We start from the raw sequence: 17,957 nt of genomic DNA, 5'->3' as shown, positions 1-17,957 counted from the left end.
AAAGTGTGCCGATGGAGAGTGAAGGAAAAATTTGTTCTATTTTTTTCAAAAAGTTATGCTCGTGTTTTATGGAAAACTCAACAAGAGAGAAATTCGTTTCTTGAGTGATAATTTTGTGATTTGACATAAAAGTATTTTGTACGATTTTTACTCATCATAAAAATAACCTTCAACAAAATAAATAAAAATTACTTTAGACTAGCAGGCTAAAATACCGTATACAAAACAATGTAATCCCCCAAAAAAACATTTTCTTGAGTCTTGAATTCGTATAGCTGTCACTGACATAAGCACCGACAATTTGATGTTCTTCGAAAACGAAAGATGTCATTGTCTGTAAAATCGAGCATTAAGTCTCAAATTCATAAAACAACAAGAAGCCACAACCAGTCAAAACCAAGAACTGTCTATCATCTATCCATTACAGTATAATACAATATCATGTCATGCAATCCAATTAGAATACAGAACTACAGCATAGGATCTGTACAAGTACTCTCTCTTATATATTGCCACATACGATAGTCAATGTTCAATCACAAATCTTTACTTTATTATTTGCCATTCTGGAAACAAGCAACTTTTGCTGTCTTTACGACGAATAGCATTCTTTTTTCTTCATCAGTTCAATTCTTCCCAAAAACAAGAGAAGCACTATCAGGTCGGGATCAGGTCTTCAAAACTTTTTCTGATACAGTATTCCAAATATATCTCTCTGCTCTCTCATGGTAATAGTCTCACATCATAATATAATCGAAGAAAGATCTTGCATTCAATGAGTCCCATCCTCTTCTACTCGTTTTCTGATAAAATAATTATAAACTTCTATCGCTCCCGAAAACTCCCGATGTTTTACCACGTGACCCACTCTGACCAATCAGAAGCTCACCGAATCCTGCGTTCATATTATGAACGCGCCCTTTCCCTAAGCCAGTATTCCAAGGCAAACTTAAAATCCGTAAATATAAAAAATGTAATAAATATAATAAAAGCGCTATATTGCCATAAGCCGTGTGTCCTAGCCTTGTGAATACGGGCTTAGTTAACTAGGCTAAGTGACCCCTAAAATTGAAAGAGAAATTGTGTATTTTTAAATACGCCGTTCCTTAACTCAAATCAAATGACTTTGGAGGTTCGGTGAAATGGTGGCCGAATTGCCGTCCCATGTTTTGTAAGATAGTCCCAAGTTAGAGCAGTTGACGATAACACACAGACAAACTATTTTTTCCGCGGATCAGATTCTTTTAATAAAGAAAAGCTTTCTTCTCGTACGATTTTTTACAGTCGATGTTTGTTTATCTTTGTCAACCAGCACTATATGTAGCCGTTAACCATGAATAAAAACTACTGCAATTGCATGCAGTAACCTCAATTGAGTGATTTCCCTGACTGATATTACATATTAATTATTAATGGCAAAACGATGGAGCGTTTGATGTCACTCGTGCAGCAAGTTACACACTTGTTATTTGTTAATCCCATCAGGCGATAGGTGGTTAGGCAGCGGGCATTCTCTAATTCTCCAATATCAGCGTCGGGTCATTTTGAATGATAACAAAAAAGTTAAATGATTATTGATAAACTTGGTGGAGTTATCAAAACAAATTTGTTGTCAAAGAGATTTAACAGTAGATGAAAATACAGGCCTGAATATCAAAAGTCTCACGTTTCGACCAATCGTCTGAAGTTTTAGAGCAGTTGAGGGTATGTACAGTATAGACCTAACTCTTCACACAAAAATTACGGGAAACGCATTTTTGGACTTTGTACCCTATGCTGCACTCAAGCACTTAAGCCAAAGTCCCGCAAAGGCGGGACAAAAATCAGTTTTTTGAAGTTTGCAAAAAAACGCCACATAGTAGATCTTTCAAATTCAGTATGTGAATAGAGCAGTAAAAAATACAACTTTTTTATTTTTCATTTTTTTTGCAAAAGTTCTAGGAATGAAAATAAAGGGATAATAATAATTGAATACTATCCATTGATGACCGTGACACTATCGTAAAGCTAGAATCGCTTCGCGTACTCTTTGCTTGAGAAAATGATTGACAGATTGACAGGCTCAATCCTCGGACTGCACTAAAAATGGTAGACTGAGCTGTGATAGATCATTTCGATGGAAGTTGTTGGAATGTTTACAAGGCTCTTGACAGAAAATCGTTTGTTTTATTGTCAATGATGACAGTGCGGTTATTAATTTTGTTAGATCTGACAAATTGATATTTGTAAGTGCACTTTATAGTTTTGATTCCCATTGAAGAATCATATTCTGGTTTTCATGTTATTAGATGCTGTTTTAGAGCTTTAGGTCTACACTTTTGATGTATGTGGGCTTGGAAAAAAGTTGTAAACTGCCTCTCAATCAGTCTGGGAAATCCTCTCAATTGCACGCTTATGTTCCGAGGACGTAAGCGCGCAATTGCATGGTTATAATTTACGCCCACTCCCGCCCCGGTTGAAATTGCTTAGGGATTTCAAGGGGTTCAGAATTCTCTAATTCGGGCGAAGGCATGGTTTAACGGGTAATCCATTTTTACGGAATCTTCTTCTACGATAAATTTTGAGTAAAACTGCCCTAGGCTTTTGAAATTCAACAGAGCTTTCGGAAGGAATTGCGTGTCAAAAATATAAGAAATTTTAAAGCGTGCAATTGCATGCATACCGCAAAAGCCGTCACCCGTCAACCTTGCTTAACGCTTACCGCCTGTTTCAGAACAATTTCGATAAGCGTGTATAAAAATTCTGCCATTTTGATAACCGTGCAATTGCACGCTTACGGCCTCGAAACATAAGCGTTTGGCAGACGATATCATCCACCAGGATGCAAGTGAAATTTTTCAATCTACGAACCTAGACAGGGGTTCGGTTATTATCAGTTAGGGTTAAGGTTGGAGCTCGAGAGTCACAATATAAGGCCGAAGGCCTTCTTAGGGGCATCCGTACCCTGTGACCTAACTTAGGATCCCGTAGGGATCCTTGTAAGGGGCACCGGTAGGGTTGGGAGCTTTCTTAATAAAGGTCTGTAAATTACACACTATAAGTATTTGTGAATGGCAGCATTCTGCCGTGTCTCGTTGGCGCATTGGGTTTGTAAACCAAGGTTGCTTGCATTTGGTGGTTCGAGCCGGGGTCGGAGACCTATTTCACCGGTACGGGAAAATTTCAGAAAAATACTTAGGGGCCGTCGACATTCGACTTTCGAATTTTTTAACGGCATTTGGCCGTTAAGGGGGGGAGGGGGTCGACCATGTGCCGTTAAGGGAAGGTCGAAAATCTCTTTAGGGGTCAACTCACCACATATTAATTCTTTTCACCAGAAAATATCAATTTTTGAGACGTTTATTCCATACAAATGTTACTTTCCATATTTCTTTTCCTCCTTTTATCAACTACCGTGAGATTGGGTAACTTGCATCAGTGGAGGCTAACATGCATAGCCCTCAAATGGAAGACCTGGCTGGTCATTAAAATACAATTACGCAGATCCGCTTGCAGCTCTACTCTACCATTTTTGTTTTGATTTAACTTTGTATTTTAATGACCAGCCAGGTCTTTCATTTGAGGGCTATGCATGTTAGCCTCCACTGATGCAAGTTACCCAATCTCACGGTAAGATCTGCTAAAGTCGCATACCTAAAGTATTCACTTCGCTATTTTTTAGAATAATTTTAACCCAAAACAAACGACCCGATGTTTATGTCGTGTTCCATTTGTTTAGACGGTCTGCACGGCCCTTGAATTTCGCAGACGGTCGGTCTTGTTTCTTTGAAATGCCGCTATTCTTTTGATTATGATTACGGAGATAATTAATTCGCGCAACTTTCGGAAAAAAGTTTAGAAATTATCTCCGTTATTTTTAAAATGTAAACTGAGCGAAGCCGTAGCGATATTATTAAAGATGGCTGACGAAACAACGATGAAAGTGAAGGAGAAAATTTAGAGTTTCATCGATTTTTGACAATTTTTTAACTTTAGAGAATTTGATGGCCGTTAACGTAGAGGGGGGGGGAGGGGGTCAGAACCATAACGGCCAAATGCCGTTAAAAAATTCGAAAGTCAAATGTCGACGGCCCCTTAGAAAACAGTTAGAAACACTAGAGAAAGTCAGAAAATCAGGACAGAAGATAGGAAAGTAGAAAATAGGGGGAAAATAAGAGAGGATGCATCCTGGGTGGTGGATGATATCGTTTGCCAACCAACATAAGCTTAAGTTAAGCGTGCAATTGAGAGGATTTCCCAGACTGTCAATACAATAGCTACATATGGTATATAAAACAGAAGAAAAGCAGTGATTAGAGAATATATATCAAATATCAATTTACTTACGCACTTTGAAAACAATTTGAGATCGATTCTGTTCACTCCTTTTATTCGTCTTGCAGTGATTTACAAACGCGGAACAGAGTTGTTGTTGTTTTTCTGCTTTCGATTTTACAACTTCGGGTCATTCAAGAGGGCGGAACAGTGGTCACAGGGCTAGCCGTTCATACTAAATTATTTTAGCGGTAAAATCCCGAAAAATGATTTGTTAGAGTATTTTAGTTTGATGAGCCGACGTTCCGTGTTTATGAAAAGCCGCCCTACCGCCTTAAAACGCCTTAGAAAATGTAAACAAACTATTTTCAATAATTTGAAACCACCCACTTTCGATTTTATCTTTGGGAAATTCTAATCAGCCAACAAAAAGACGGACGTGGGGCAAAGTCCACATTTATTTGGCAAGTGAACTGTGAACCACTATACTGCAACAGGAAATGGCAGTCTTGGACCAGTTGCATATACAATGATGGGGTAGAAGTTGAAAATTAAATACCCTGTCAGCTTGGTAAAATCTGTGTGTTTTGCTTTTAGACCATGCCATGGCCAGGTACCTCAAAACGTTTCACTTTTTTTCAAAATGTCGGTGAATAAACTTTTGATATCTTTCTTGCTTGGTCAATTTGAGGGTGCTGATTCGGAATTTTAATGTTACCAAGCTTGAAAACCCGCAGTTTTTACGTAATTTGCGATTTTTTGTGTTTTTAGGCAAAATTGTGAAAAAAGCCCTGAAAATTCATGATTTTGGGGGGTTCTTCAAAATCAAAAAAGATCTATACCACGTGATAGAGCTCTTCAAACTGAGCAAAAAAATGTACTATATATCAAAGTCTCAACTTTTCTTAATCAAAAGTTTTGGGCGTTTTTGTGGTAAAAAAGTGCTATAATTTTGCATAAATTATGCAGATTGTGGGGAAATTCCCTATTTTCAATCAATTTTTGACCATGAAATCGTCTATAACTTTTTATCTAAAAAAGTTGAGACTTTGATATAATATATTTTTTTGCTCAGTTTGAAGAGCTCTATCATATGGCGCGCCAAAGCGGAAATAAATACTATCTCTTTAAAACAATACTATCTTCGTTTAAAACATACTATCTTTTTAAAAAAATACTATTTTCGATTAAAACATACTATTTTCGTTCAAAAAATACTATTTTCGTTCAAAAAATACTATTTCCGTTTGAAAAAATACTATTCTCGTTTAAAACATACTATCTTCGTTTAAAAACATACTATCTTTTGTAATGATAGTATCTTTTTTTAAACAATACTATCTAGGTATTTTAAAACGATACTATCTTTTTTAAAACATACTATCTTTTCGAAAACAGTCTGGAAACGAGGTTGGCACGTCTTGCCTCGCTCATTTTAAAGTTTGCATGCATGACACACGCTGCCGTTTGACTTTGATGCTTTTTGATAATAAAGCACCTGTGATCATCCGTTCTCCAGAGTTCGGAGAGTCCTCTAAGATGTCCTGAATGATGTTGTCAAGTTCATAGTCGTTAATTACATCATATGTTAAGTTAAAATAGACCTTTTTTCAAAGAGGATGTCATGTTGAATAATTATGTAGTCCAGCCATAAAAACAATGATATAGCCATGCATAATTACTGTATCATGCATATTGTAGTAATTATTCATGGTTTATCATTGTTTTTCTGCTGGACTACATAATTATTCAACAGGGTGGCCTCTTTGAAAAAAGGTCTATTTCTTGAGTAAATTCCTTTCTTCGCGTTCTAAGTGTCCTATCCGAGACTCCAATAAGATCAGAAATTTCCTTCCATTTGAACCCTATTGTTTTTAGTGCAAGGACTTGGTCTTCGTTGATATCTTTCAATGGTCTGCCACGAGTAGCCATTTTACTGTCAGTCAGGTCAGATCTTGTAGGGAGCCGGAAGCCATCTTGTTATGTTGGTCCTGATGTGGGCGGATGAGGCCATATAAAATAAACACGAAAAACCAACGCCCATTACACGCCCCTCAAAATGAAAATTACACAAATTTGAATAATCGAGGCAACCTATATTCGAAAAAAGATAGTATTTTTTAAAAAGATAGTTATTTTTTAAAAGATAGTATTTTTTACAACGAAGATAGTTATGTTACAACAAAGATGTATTGTTTTAAAAAGATAGTATGAAAGATAGTAAAAAATAGTATTATTTTTTAAAGATTACTATGTTTAAACGAAAATAGTATTTTTTAAGCAAAAAATAGTATGTTTTAAAAAAGATAGTATGTTTTAAACGAAGATAGTATGTTTACAACAAAGATAGTATGTTTTAAACGAAGATAGTATTGTTTTAAAAAGATAGTATTTATTTCCGCTTTGGCGCGCCATACTATCACGTGGTATAGGTTTTTTTTGATTTTGAAGACCCCCCAAAAATCACAAATTTTCAGGGCTTAGGCAGTCATCAAAAAATTGTTCTATTCGCGTCACCCGCCCGCATCAAATTTTCCGCTGATTTTCCGGTGCGGAGATGCAGAAAAAAATCTGGGAAAAGCAATTTGTTCTTTTAAAGTATAGCTTTTTTCTCAATTGCTCTGACGACCATCGAAAAATTGTTTTGCTCGCCCCTGAGTTACAAGCGTGATTAAAAAAACCGGGAATGTTTTTGACCGCCCGTCCGCCCGCATGCATTTTTAACACCCGTTGCGACGCGAACAGAGCATTTTTTCGATGACCGCCTTACAATTTTGCCTAAAAGTGCAAAAAATCGCAAATTACGCAAAAACTGCGGGTTTTCAAGCTTGGTAACATTCAAATTCCGAATCAGCACCCTCAAATTGACCAAGAAAGATATCAAAAGTTTATTCACCGACATTTTGAATTTTTTCTTTATTTTTGAAACAATAACAATCCACTGACCACGGCCTATTTTGATACAAACAGTGCGTGCATCACAAAGGCAGCCATGCTGAATAATTATGTACTCCAGCATAAAAACAATGACACAGCCATGCCCAGACGATCTCAATCGAACGGAATCGACGATCGAACCAATCAAACCAAATCGAACGCAATCGACCGATTGAAATTCGATTGTCGAACGCAATCGAATCTCAATCGAACGTCAAAATTCTGGGTAATATTCGATTGGTTTGATTGTTGTTCGACTGGTTCGATCGTCGATTCCGTTCGATTGAGACCGTCTGGCTTTATTCTTGCAGCTTCCCAACATCCAAGCTCTCAAACATCACAAGCCGAATGAAATTACTTTTGATTTCCCGTAGAAATTATGCGATGAACAATTCGGGTGTCAATGAATCGACGATCGAATGCAATTGAACGCAATCGAACATCAATTGAACGCAATCGAATATCAATCGAATCTGAAAATTGCGGTAATATTCGATTGAGATTCGATTGCGTTCGACAATCGAATTTCAATCGGTCGATTGCATTCGATTTGGTTCGACTGGTTCGATCGTCGATTCCGTTCGATTGAGATCGTCTGGCCATGCATAGTTTTTAAAATATGCATGATACAGTGATTATGCATGGCTGTATCATTGTTTTTATGCTGGAGTACATAATTATTCAACATGGCTGCCTCTTTAAAAAAAGGTCTATTAGAGCTCAGCTCGCAGGTAATACTTTAACTCTCTTCCGAGATGATACAGGGCTATTTGAACATTTCAAAACCACGACCACATGCTTTTTCACCAAAAAAATGTGTTTTTTATAAGAACTTCAGCGTTTTACTAACCTGTTTATTTTTGTAAATATTTTCTTGTCGTTCATTATTTTGTTTTCTTTTTCAAGTTTTGCTCATCGAAAAGCACGGCAATGTAGTGTCTTCTTTTTTAATTGAGATCGCCAGCGCTTTCGAATGTTTTGACGTTGCAATGTCTTCATTTTGAATATGGTGTTCGGATCGTTCGCGGACTGGAACCTTTTTTATATATCAACTACTGGTGATATGTTTCTATTGATTTTAAATTAATGAGCTAACATGTTTCAATAAAATTTTGTGTGATGGAAGATAACAGGTTTTTAAAAGAGGAAAGTCATTTTCAGAACTCTTCTTGCGCAAATTTTCTTACAAAAAACATTTTTTCTCGCAATCAGCCATGTTTACAAAAATCCAAAATTTTCTTGATTTTTTTACTTGGCCTCGCTCAAAATCGGTTTGGTGTTGTTCTAGTGCTCCGTTTATTTTAATTTTTGGAGAGATTACAAGGGATACTGTAGTTTGAGGATTCTGCTGCACAAAGGAAAGTTTTATAGAAGTTTGTTTTTGGTTGTTTTTTTCAAGTTCAAAGACGCTTGTTCGTGCACTGGTGACTTGACTCTACGCGGTTTTTAGTCACGGGACTGAAGTGCCTACTAAAACAATCCAGGGATATAAGTGTTGAAACAACACAGTTCAGCAGGTTATTCTTTAAGTAAAGAAATATCTTTTGGCATTGACAATCAAATATAATATTATCCCGCATCAGTAAGATCTTAACGATTTCTTGGTCAAAAGACATCACGTGGAGGTGGGATATATACCGTGATTGGTCATAAATCCGACAGCCCTGCCTAAATCCGACCCCCCAAATAACTGCTATGAAAAAAAATTCTATGTTTACAACAGTAGCGATCTGGTTTAATTTTCTCGGGGTGCAAACTATAAAATTGGCATCCCTGGTGTTTGTTTCCTTTTTGGCGTCCTCCTATCATCAAGTGGAAATATTTAAGTGTAAGATGTAAGATTGATTAGTTGGAAGTAAGGCCCGGAATTAAGAAGTTAAGAAACGTCTTTTATTTATACGAAAATGGTGGTAATGGTAACTTGATATCTTTCCTTGTCATTTAAAAAGTCAAAGTTTTCTGGGCAAGGAGGCGCAACCAAGGTTTGCGCCGACGGAAAATTTTTCAATTTTCACCTTTGAATCTGTCTAACAACATATAAGTCTCATAAGTCTAAGCACCAAATTGAATCCCTTCAAATTGGATTAATCAAATTGAAATCAAAATTTTGTAAGGTGGCTTGATGAATATTTTTGTTTTAGAAAATTTTCTCAGAAAAATTACTTGATAATCTATGCGCCGCTGGTCCTAATTCACCTTCTATTAAAGCTCAATGGCTAAAAGAGGTCTTAAAAAATTCAAAAGTTGGCTAGAATAAGGGGCACAAAAATAAAAAAACCTTGTGCTTTTCGCAATTTAATAATGCATATAATTGCAAATGATGCAAGAGCGCTAAATAAAACGAAGCGCCGTAGGCGAAAAATATTAAAACTCGGCAAGCCTTGCCACCAATACAGTTTTACTGACCCTGTATATCCTGTATCCCACCTTGCGAAGACCGTGTAACTAATACTACATTATATTTCGTTAATTCCAAAATACAAAAATTCACTTTGCATTCGCAAATAAAAAAAAAAAATGATGAATTAATATTACTCTTAGGTGCCAAATAAACGGGGGGGGGGGGGTTCGAATAAATGGGTGGGTTGGAAAAATTTTTCAAATTAGATAAACGGGGGGGGCCTAATTACCGGGGGGTTGGAAAATGGACCTTTAAAAACCCTAAAAAGGGTCAAAATAGACTAAATTTAGGCTTTTTAGAGTAAAACAAGGAATTTTCCTTTTTGTAGCTGGGAATTTTTTCAAAAATTAATAAACGGGGGGGTCCTAATAAGGTCCGGGGGGGTTGGAAAAAAATCGAAAAATTAACAAGCGGGGGGGGGGGGCGTTTATTTGGCACCTAAGAGTACATACTAAAACGCCCCCGTCTTTTAGTCTCGTCTGATTTCCGATCTCGGAACGATATCCACCCAATTATCTTAAAATCACTTTAATTGTCCTTTGACTTTCAAAAATAGTATTTCAAAACTATGAATATTTTATAATAAGTACAAAAAACAAAGCGTTTGATGCTTCATTCAGCTTCATTAGTGAAATATTCAATAAATTCCTAGTTTCAATTTTCAGTGGGCATTTTTCTAGCGCTTCGTTTATCGCGTAATTTTTGTGTCACACAAATTTTCTTGGTCATTCGTAATAATTATGCATTGCCAAATTTGGTTCTCCATTGTTCTTAGTCAAGTCAGGATCGATGGTGACGTCACCTAAGAACAAAAAAGAAAGGAATTTGTCAGTTTTATGCATATATTAATTTGCGAGATATTCTATTCTCTGCGCGCGAGCACATTTTCGTAGACTAGTCAGAATACCTCTTTTTACTCATGGGATCAATGGTAACTTTTCATCTTCGTTTTTTTTTAAATGAAGCACATAGAGTACTTTACTATGACCTCTTAATATACTTTAAGGGAAGAAATCTTTGCAGTTCACAGCTCAAAATTTGGAACCTTTGGAAATTTTTGTATGTGAATATAATATTAAAAAGATGTTGTAATGATGTTATGTCTTACACTTTATAAGAACAATTTTATAAGAACAATGAGGTTCAAATGCGCCAAAAAATGATAACAATTTAGGCCAATTAAAAAAAGTAGTCTTGTTTCTGGAAATCGTCCGGGTGAACTTATTTTTGAAAGTCACCCGCCGCAAAAAAGAAAATTTTTTTTTGTGGTTTCAGCAAAAAAAATTTTTTTTCAAACTGAATATTTCAGACAACTAGGCTCAAAAAGCAAAACATTTTCTCAAGAAAACACAAAAGTTTTGTAACAGAGTAGATAATATACAGTAAAGACGAACAAACGTTCTTAAATATTGTATTTTATAATATTTGTGGCGCCAATTGTATATGTTTTTTCCCCTCTCTTTTATTTTCATTCGTTGTTTGTTCTAACAATGCTTTTGTTTATTCCACGTGCGTTTGATCGCAGACATATTTATACAATTAAAAATGTGAAAAAAAATATTTTGCGACCGGCCAGGTGAGTTTTTTATTTGTCACTTGCATTTACGGAAACAAGACTACCTTTTTTTTTGGCCTTTAGAACATGACTCATTTCAAGCAATTTAGGGGTCAAAGTTGTAAGAAGTGGAGTATAACGCCTAAAATACCTTCACTACACCCTATAAGTAAGAACAGGATAAGAACAATTTGAGGCTCAAAGTGCCAAATAAATAAGAACAGCCTCAGCAAAATTTAACTGGTTCTAATAAAAAGTGTAGTATACTAAGATTACAGCAAAGTCTTAGTATGCTACGGTTAAACACGACTGCACTATAACGCAACACCTATAGTACGCATTAATAACATACAATTAATCATGATTAGTAAACTAGTGTATATACTAAATATTTTATTAACATTGTTTTCATGGTTCGGTCAAGTGAAATTTTGAATATAGACATTTAGGTGGTGGTCTATTAAGAATGACTAATTACTGCAGAATGATTCTCTTTAATGATAACAACATCGGATTGATTTGTCCTTCACAACAAACAGTTCATCCCGTTTGTACTGGCTGAAGACAAGTAACGTATGATGTAGCGATTTGTTATTCAATGCCACGTGACGCGATGTCACATGACGTCACATCCTACAAAAGATTCATTTCTCATAAAAAAACTTTACACTATTTTAAAGGTTTTATAAAAAATATATGACAATAGCAGAAAAGAAAATTGAAAATGGCATCAAAAAATTTGATAAAGTTAATGCGGCAAGGAATGTCAGTCTTATCAAACACAAACAGAATGGATCGTCTTGCAAAGAATTTAGAGGTGATCAAGGCTAGCGATACTGGAAAATGTACATTTCAATTCAAAGTTGAAGAAGAACATTTAAATGGTTTGGGGACATTACATGGTGGTTACACTGCTTATATTTTAGATTATAGCACAACTGGAGCACTGATGGTGATGGAAGGTAATCGTTCTGGTGTCAGCGTTGATATGAGTCTCTCGTATATGAGTGCAGCAAAAGTTGGTGATATAGTAACCATCGAAACAGAATGTAAAAAGAAAGGTAGGAATATAGCATTTATGGAAGCAGAATTTAAAAAAGACGATAAATTACTTGTGACTGGAAAACATACCAAATTCATTGGATGATGATTATACCAATTCATCACATGACATTACATCACGGATCCAACAGCTGATTGGTTGCAAGTGACGTATTGGCTAAATTTACGTCACTTACGACCAATTAACTTCACTTGCAACCAATCAACTGTCGGGTCTGTTATGTAATGTCAGATAACATTGGAATGGTGCATATTACCAATATGTTCTATTTTATAACCTTTTAAGTTTTAAATTTATCATTTTTCTATTTTATTATGAATAGACGATTGCATTATGTAATATAATAAGTTAATATATCTTTATTTTGGCAAATTAACTTCAACTCACATTTGTTAATTAGACTACGTATCCACAATAAGGCGAGACCAATTTGATTTGTTGCTCTACAGGCGCGACCGACCCAGCATTTGCTGCAAACGGAAAAATAATAATATTGAATTTCTTGTGGCACAAATTTCTAATACTAGTCATTTAAAAAAATTACACTTAAAAAAAGTTTAAAAAAATCTAGAATCATGAATTATATGCACGAAAGATTTTATTACAAACTCCATCAAAGATGAATGATGAATTTTCGATCAAGATTATTTGAAAATATTACTTAAAACCTGATTACCTTCCTTGATTAATGAAAATCTTATTTTTATTTTACCGACCGACTGACTCATATTTTGCTAACGATATGCCCGTAGAACAGCAAACCTAATTGGCCGCACCTAACATCAAATGTTTTTAAGATATTTCAAAGTTTCAAAGTAAAATATAATGTTGAAATACAGTAAGCTAGGTTTTAATAAATATTTTACAAAACTTTTGTTATTTTATTCTTGAAACTTTCTGACTTTCATGGAATAATTGCTTAAAGTATCTGTTCTAACAATCTTTTCAGAATTGACTTTTCGCTCCTTAATACTTTTCAAAAATATTGAATGTAACAATGAAGTAATAAAATTTCAATTTAAATTCTAGATGTAAACTAAAAAAAGTGAATCTTGATTTTGCATGGCAGCATCTCGCTACTTGGCAGCAGCTCAAAAAGCTATCAAACAAGTCGCTAATCACCCGACATTAAAAAATTACAGTACTACAATTTTATCCCCTCTGAAGGTTGTTGGTGCTACCGATGAAGGTGTTATAAAGTTCAATTGGAAAGTGGAGGAAAAACATTTAACACCTGGTGGAGGACTTCATGGTGGATTAACTGCTGGTATGTTTTAGCAAATTTCAAGATGGGAGCCAGTTTGCAGAGTGTGGCACGTATGCTTGAGATCTCGAATGCACAACTCTGAAAAAGTCGAGTGCAGGTGCAAAATTTGAGGTTTTCAGGTGCAAGCTCAGACGGTTTTTTTACCTCAAATGCAGCTAATTTTAGCAATTTTTTGCCTTTTTGGGCGAATTTCCGAGGTGTAGGTGCACCTTGTCCAGACCAAAATTTATCAGTGCGGAACTTCCAGTGTGGTATCTCCAAATTTTTCCTCGAGTGCAGCCTTGCCATACTCTGCAAACTAGGATGGCAGGGCACGACATTGCTTCAACGTTCATCTAACGTTACATGGATGACATGAGATAATCTTTACCGTTGCTTTTCACTGAACTTTTTAACTTCTACTTTATTTTCAGTCTGTTTGAGACTCTTTTATATCAAAAAACTTCTCGGTTTTTAGAGTTTTATTATCATCATGTTATTTCGTAATGTTAAATCCACACGAACTTCAATGTACCTTTCCAACCGTAGCCATCAATTGCCGCGCGAGCTTTTTTTGCACCTATAGACAATAGGTGTCAAAAAAAAAAAGGATTGGATCGAGTTTAGGAGGATAATTAAATAATAAAGTGGCACGCGCCTGACCGCGCGACTTCGGTCGAAATGGTGGTGTTTAAAAGTAACTTGACAAATATTTCTTAATCTAAGGTATCATCGATTTAACTCATGGAATTGGAATCCTTGCAGTGTCCGACTGCACACAAACAGCAACAACATTAGAACTTAATATCAGTTACATGCGATACGTTCCAAATGATGAATTATTAGACATTGAATCTCGAGTGGCTAAACAAGGAGGCAGAATTGCTTTTATGGAGACGACCATTATGGATTCAAAGGGCAGTATCATAGCAACGGGTAAACAAACTGCAATGTTGGTAGATGTTTCAAAAGAATATTAATATAGATGAAATTTTATCTGTTTTATTTTCAAATCATCATGTACCATATAAGAGCCCTTCCTCCGTAGAGGACCCAAATCTCACGCATTCACACATTTTTTGCTGAAATTCACGCATTTAGGCGAATTTTTCTCCAGTTTCACGCAAACCCGGTTTTTCAGAATATTGGGAAATTTTTTGGGTAAAAATTGGGGAAATTTGCACCAAATAGGTAGAAACAAAATTATAAAAAAATTATCTTATTCACGCAATTCATACAATCACGTTATCAAAAAGTGGATTTTCACGTTCCCGGAAGTTTTTTTTTTAATTCATGCATTTGCGCATTTATTTATTTCTAGTTGGAATTTTTATTTTAGATTATTTAAATCAAGTCTAAGTATATCAATACATTTTAAAATAAAAGAAAAGACATCAGTCTGACATAATGCATGTTGTCAATATCCCCCGGGGAAGGGGTGCTTAGGTAAGTGAAGGGTAGGTGTATGTGCTGCCCTTTCGAAAATTGGTCAAATTAGTCCCAATAGGAGTCGTACAATTCACAAAATTTTCAAACTTCTCCGGTTAAGGGTCCGAGGGTTGAAATCTGGGTAGCACCCCTCGTCATTCAGTAAACCTAGTACCCCAGCCCCATGCCAAAGTTAACAAAAATAATTATAAAAATTGAATATAATAAGCAACCTCGGACCCAGTTCTTTCCTCCTCGAGCGTTTTTTAATATTCTAATGGTAACTACTAAGGGGGAGATGAAAGCTAAAAAGGTTTTAATAAAATCTTTGTTTTTACGTTATAACATTTTCATGGTATAACTTTCTAAGGCTGTTTTTAGTTATACTTTCGGAGCGGACTTGTCCTTTCTGAGACTATGTAAACCTAAATCTATTAATTTCATCTTTCTAGAAGTAAATTAATGAAAAGGAATGCATGGCAGCATCTCGCTACTTGGCAGCAGCTCAAAAAGCTATTAAACAAGTCGCTAATCACCCGACATTAAAAAATTACAACACTACAATTTTATCCCCTCTGAAGGTTGTTGGTGCTACCGATGAAGGTGTTATAAAGTTCAATTGGAAAGTGGAGGAAAAACATTTAACACCTGCTGGAAGACTTCATGGTGGATTGACTGCTGGTATGTTTTGTTTTGGTTTCGCTTAAAAATCTAAGATTTGGGGATAACACCATAGTCATTATAAAAAACCCCGGTCTGGCAATGTATTGTTTTAGCTTTTTGTTCAATTTTCTTTTGTTACAAACAAAAGACAAGTTGCGACTTGCATACTTTTTGATCACGTTACCAAAATCTCCTCTTGGGATTGGTCTATTTCTATATCACATGATCAAAAAGTTTGCAAAATAAATCGATTTTGGTACGTAAGCTCCATCTTTTAACAATAAAAAGAGACAAAAGCCTTCCAGACCAGTGTTTTTATAATGACTATGATAACACGTTATTCCACTTTTAGGACTGCCAGCATTCTGAAAAATGCTTTAGGCGTACAAACTTTCACGAGCAGAAACTTTCACGATTTTCGCGAATTTTGGTCTTTTCGCAAAAGTTAATGTCTTTGAAAAATTCTTTACAGGGTAATTCGCGAAAGTTTATGCTTGCGAAAAATACTTTTTCCTCAAATTCGCGAAAGTAAATGTCGTGAATTTCGCGATTTGTCGACCTCGCAAAAAGTTTCTGCTAGGGAAGGTTTGTACGCGTAAAGTTCCCTGGGAAATGAAACTTGTCCTTGAAAATCCTGGAAATTCGCTGAAAATCCTAAAAATGTCCTGGAAAATCTTTGAAATTAAAAACTTTGAAATCGACTTTACTTTCAGATTAGTATACTTTGGAAAATCTTCTCAACTTTGGTGCTTGGTACAAATTATTTTTATACTCAGAAAAAATGCCCTGGAATATCCTTAAAATTTCCATTCAAGGCTGGAAACCCTGACCTTCCATTTTTAAGGTTTTACAGTATGACCCAAAAAAAAGCGGACAAATTTTTATACAAAGTGAAATGCTCATAATTTTTGCGAAATGTTATGAATATTTTCATCTCAAAACCTATTCTATCATCTTGTGAATTTAATATCTATTGATTGAACAAAGAATTTCAATCTTATTTCAATTATTTTAAGCCCAGTTTGGATGATGAGTTTTGAAGATTTTACTTTATATAAAAATTTGTCCGCTTACATTGTATGTCCGCTATTGTCATCGGATGAGTGTTGAGACGTTGTGTGAAAAGTTATTTTGCTAATCTCTCTAAGTTATACTTAAACTGTCAGCACCCCTCTGGTTTGATTGTCTGTAAGAAAATCACGTCTGTTTTGCAAATTTTTGAGAAGTACATTAAAGGAAGAAATTTTGGCGGGAAGAAAATTTGGCGGATTTTGGTCAAAATCCGTCAAATCAAGTTCCCGCCAAAATTAATTTTTCCGTCATCTGCCAAATTAAATTCCCATCAAAATGTCTTTTTTGTTAATTTTGAGCTAACTTGTCAGCACCATTTGTTTCGATGAGAAAATCTGTAATGGTAAACGAGGTCATTAGTTTGGTGATAGCAGTTGAACAAAAAGGGTTACACGATGAAAATTTGTTAAGTGGATGCGTTTTTTCGAGTTTAATTCGCATTCCAGCTAAAGTTCTTGCTTCAGCTTGAAAGTCTACAATCCTTACATAACTCTTTATCACTCCCCCTTCCCCATCTTCAGTGTTGATTTGGGGTCAGTGGAACTTGCAAGTTTCCTCCCTCCAACAATGAAAGTGGGGGAAGGGGGGACTCAGCATGGGGGAATAATTAGTCAGACAACAGTTCTGGCCACGATTGTACATTTCGAACTATTCATTATTTTTCTTATTTGAAATCTATTACCGTTGATTATTTCTCTAAATTAAAGGTATCATCGATTTAACTCATGGAATTGCAGTGTCCGACTGCACACAAACAGCAACAACATTAGAACTTAATATCAATTACATGCGATACGTTCCAAATAATGAATTATTAGACATTGAATCTCGAGTGGCTAAACAAGGAAGCAGAATTGCTTTTTTGGAGACGACCATTATGGATTCAAAAGGCAGAATCATAGCAACGGGTAAACAAACTGCAATGTTGGTAGATGTTTCAAAAGCATACGAATTTTCACAGGAAGTACTCTCAGGTGCCTAATAACCGAATTGGAGAAAGAAAAGTGTTCAAATTTCAATGAACGGCTGGACGAGGCTGATTGCTCGTATTGTATCGGGGATGGCCTGGTAAATGCTATGTTGAAAAACTTGAAAAATCGAAAAAATCAACGAGGTTGGGAGGCCATTAATAGATATATTGAGAGTTGTCACACACAAAACTAATGCTATACAAACAATGTCTTTTCTTAACTAAATACTTTAGGGAAAGATTGGTTTTAAAGTCGCTTTTATTCGCTTTAAGTGTGCACTAATATTTTTTTTCTTGTCATTTTCCAGGTAGTACATTATATAGCGTTGAAAAGACAATTCAGATCTAGAAATTTTAAAATATGAAGAT

At 35.5% G+C, this 17,957-nt stretch overlaps 3 protein-coding genes across 3 annotated transcripts; all 3 read left to right on the top strand.

The window, feature by feature from the left end:
- The first annotated feature begins 11,937 nt into the window (after positions 1-11,937).
- LOC136806646 (acyl-coenzyme A thioesterase 13-like) lies at positions 11,938-12,294 on the top strand. Its single transcript, XM_067063232.1, has one exon. The coding sequence runs from the start codon at positions 11,938-11,940 to the stop codon at positions 12,292-12,294; it is 357 nt and encodes a 118-aa protein (XP_066919333.1).
- A 924-nt stretch (positions 12,295-13,218) lies between these two features.
- LOC136806648 (acyl-coenzyme A thioesterase 13-like) lies at positions 13,219-14,838 on the top strand. Its single transcript, XM_067063234.1, has 2 exons — positions 13,219-13,477; positions 14,183-14,838. The coding sequence occupies exons 1-2, from the start codon at positions 13,273-13,275 to the stop codon at positions 14,434-14,436; spliced, it is 459 nt and encodes a 152-aa protein (XP_066919335.1). The 5' UTR covers positions 13,219-13,272; the 3' UTR covers positions 14,437-14,838.
- Positions 14,839-15,360: 522 nt separating this feature from the next.
- Positions 15,361-17,600, top strand: LOC136806645 (acyl-coenzyme A thioesterase 13-like). The gene is made up of 2 exons (XM_067063231.1): positions 15,361-15,565; positions 17,326-17,600. The coding sequence occupies exons 1-2, from the start codon at positions 15,361-15,363 to the stop codon at positions 17,598-17,600; spliced, it is 480 nt and encodes a 159-aa protein (XP_066919332.1).
- The last annotated feature ends 357 nt before the right edge of the window (positions 17,601-17,957 follow it).

Source organism: Clytia hemisphaerica, unplaced genomic scaffold, assembly GCF_902728285.1.
Source record: "Clytia hemisphaerica strain Z4C2 unplaced genomic scaffold, Clytia hemisphaerica genome assembly, whole genome shotgun sequence".
In the NCBI taxonomy this organism is placed as follows: domain Eukaryota; kingdom Metazoa; phylum Cnidaria; class Hydrozoa; order Leptothecata; family Clytiidae; genus Clytia; species Clytia hemisphaerica.
The sequence above is the reverse complement of the archived record's forward strand: the minus strand, read 5'-3'. Positions and strand labels throughout refer to the sequence as shown.

Bases quoted from the DNA above. Each gene is read 5' to 3' on its own strand.
- LOC136806646 (XM_067063232.1), top strand. From the start codon at position 11,938: ATGGATCGTCTTGCAAAGAATTTAGAGGTGATCAAGGCTAGCGATACT.
- LOC136806645 (XM_067063231.1), top strand. From the start codon at position 15,361: ATGGCAGCATCTCGCTACTTGGCAGCAGCTCAAAAAGCTATTAAACAA. The intron at 15,566-17,325 runs GTATGTTTTGTT...TCTAAATTAAAG, and splicing joins TCATGGTGGATTGACTGCTG to GTATCATCGATTTAACTCAT.
- LOC136806648 (XM_067063234.1), top strand. From the start codon at position 13,273: ATGGCAGCATCTCGCTACTTGGCAGCAGCTCAAAAAGCTATCAAACAA. The intron at 13,478-14,182 runs GTATGTTTTAGC...TCTTAATCTAAG, and splicing joins TCATGGTGGATTAACTGCTG to GTATCATCGATTTAACTCAT.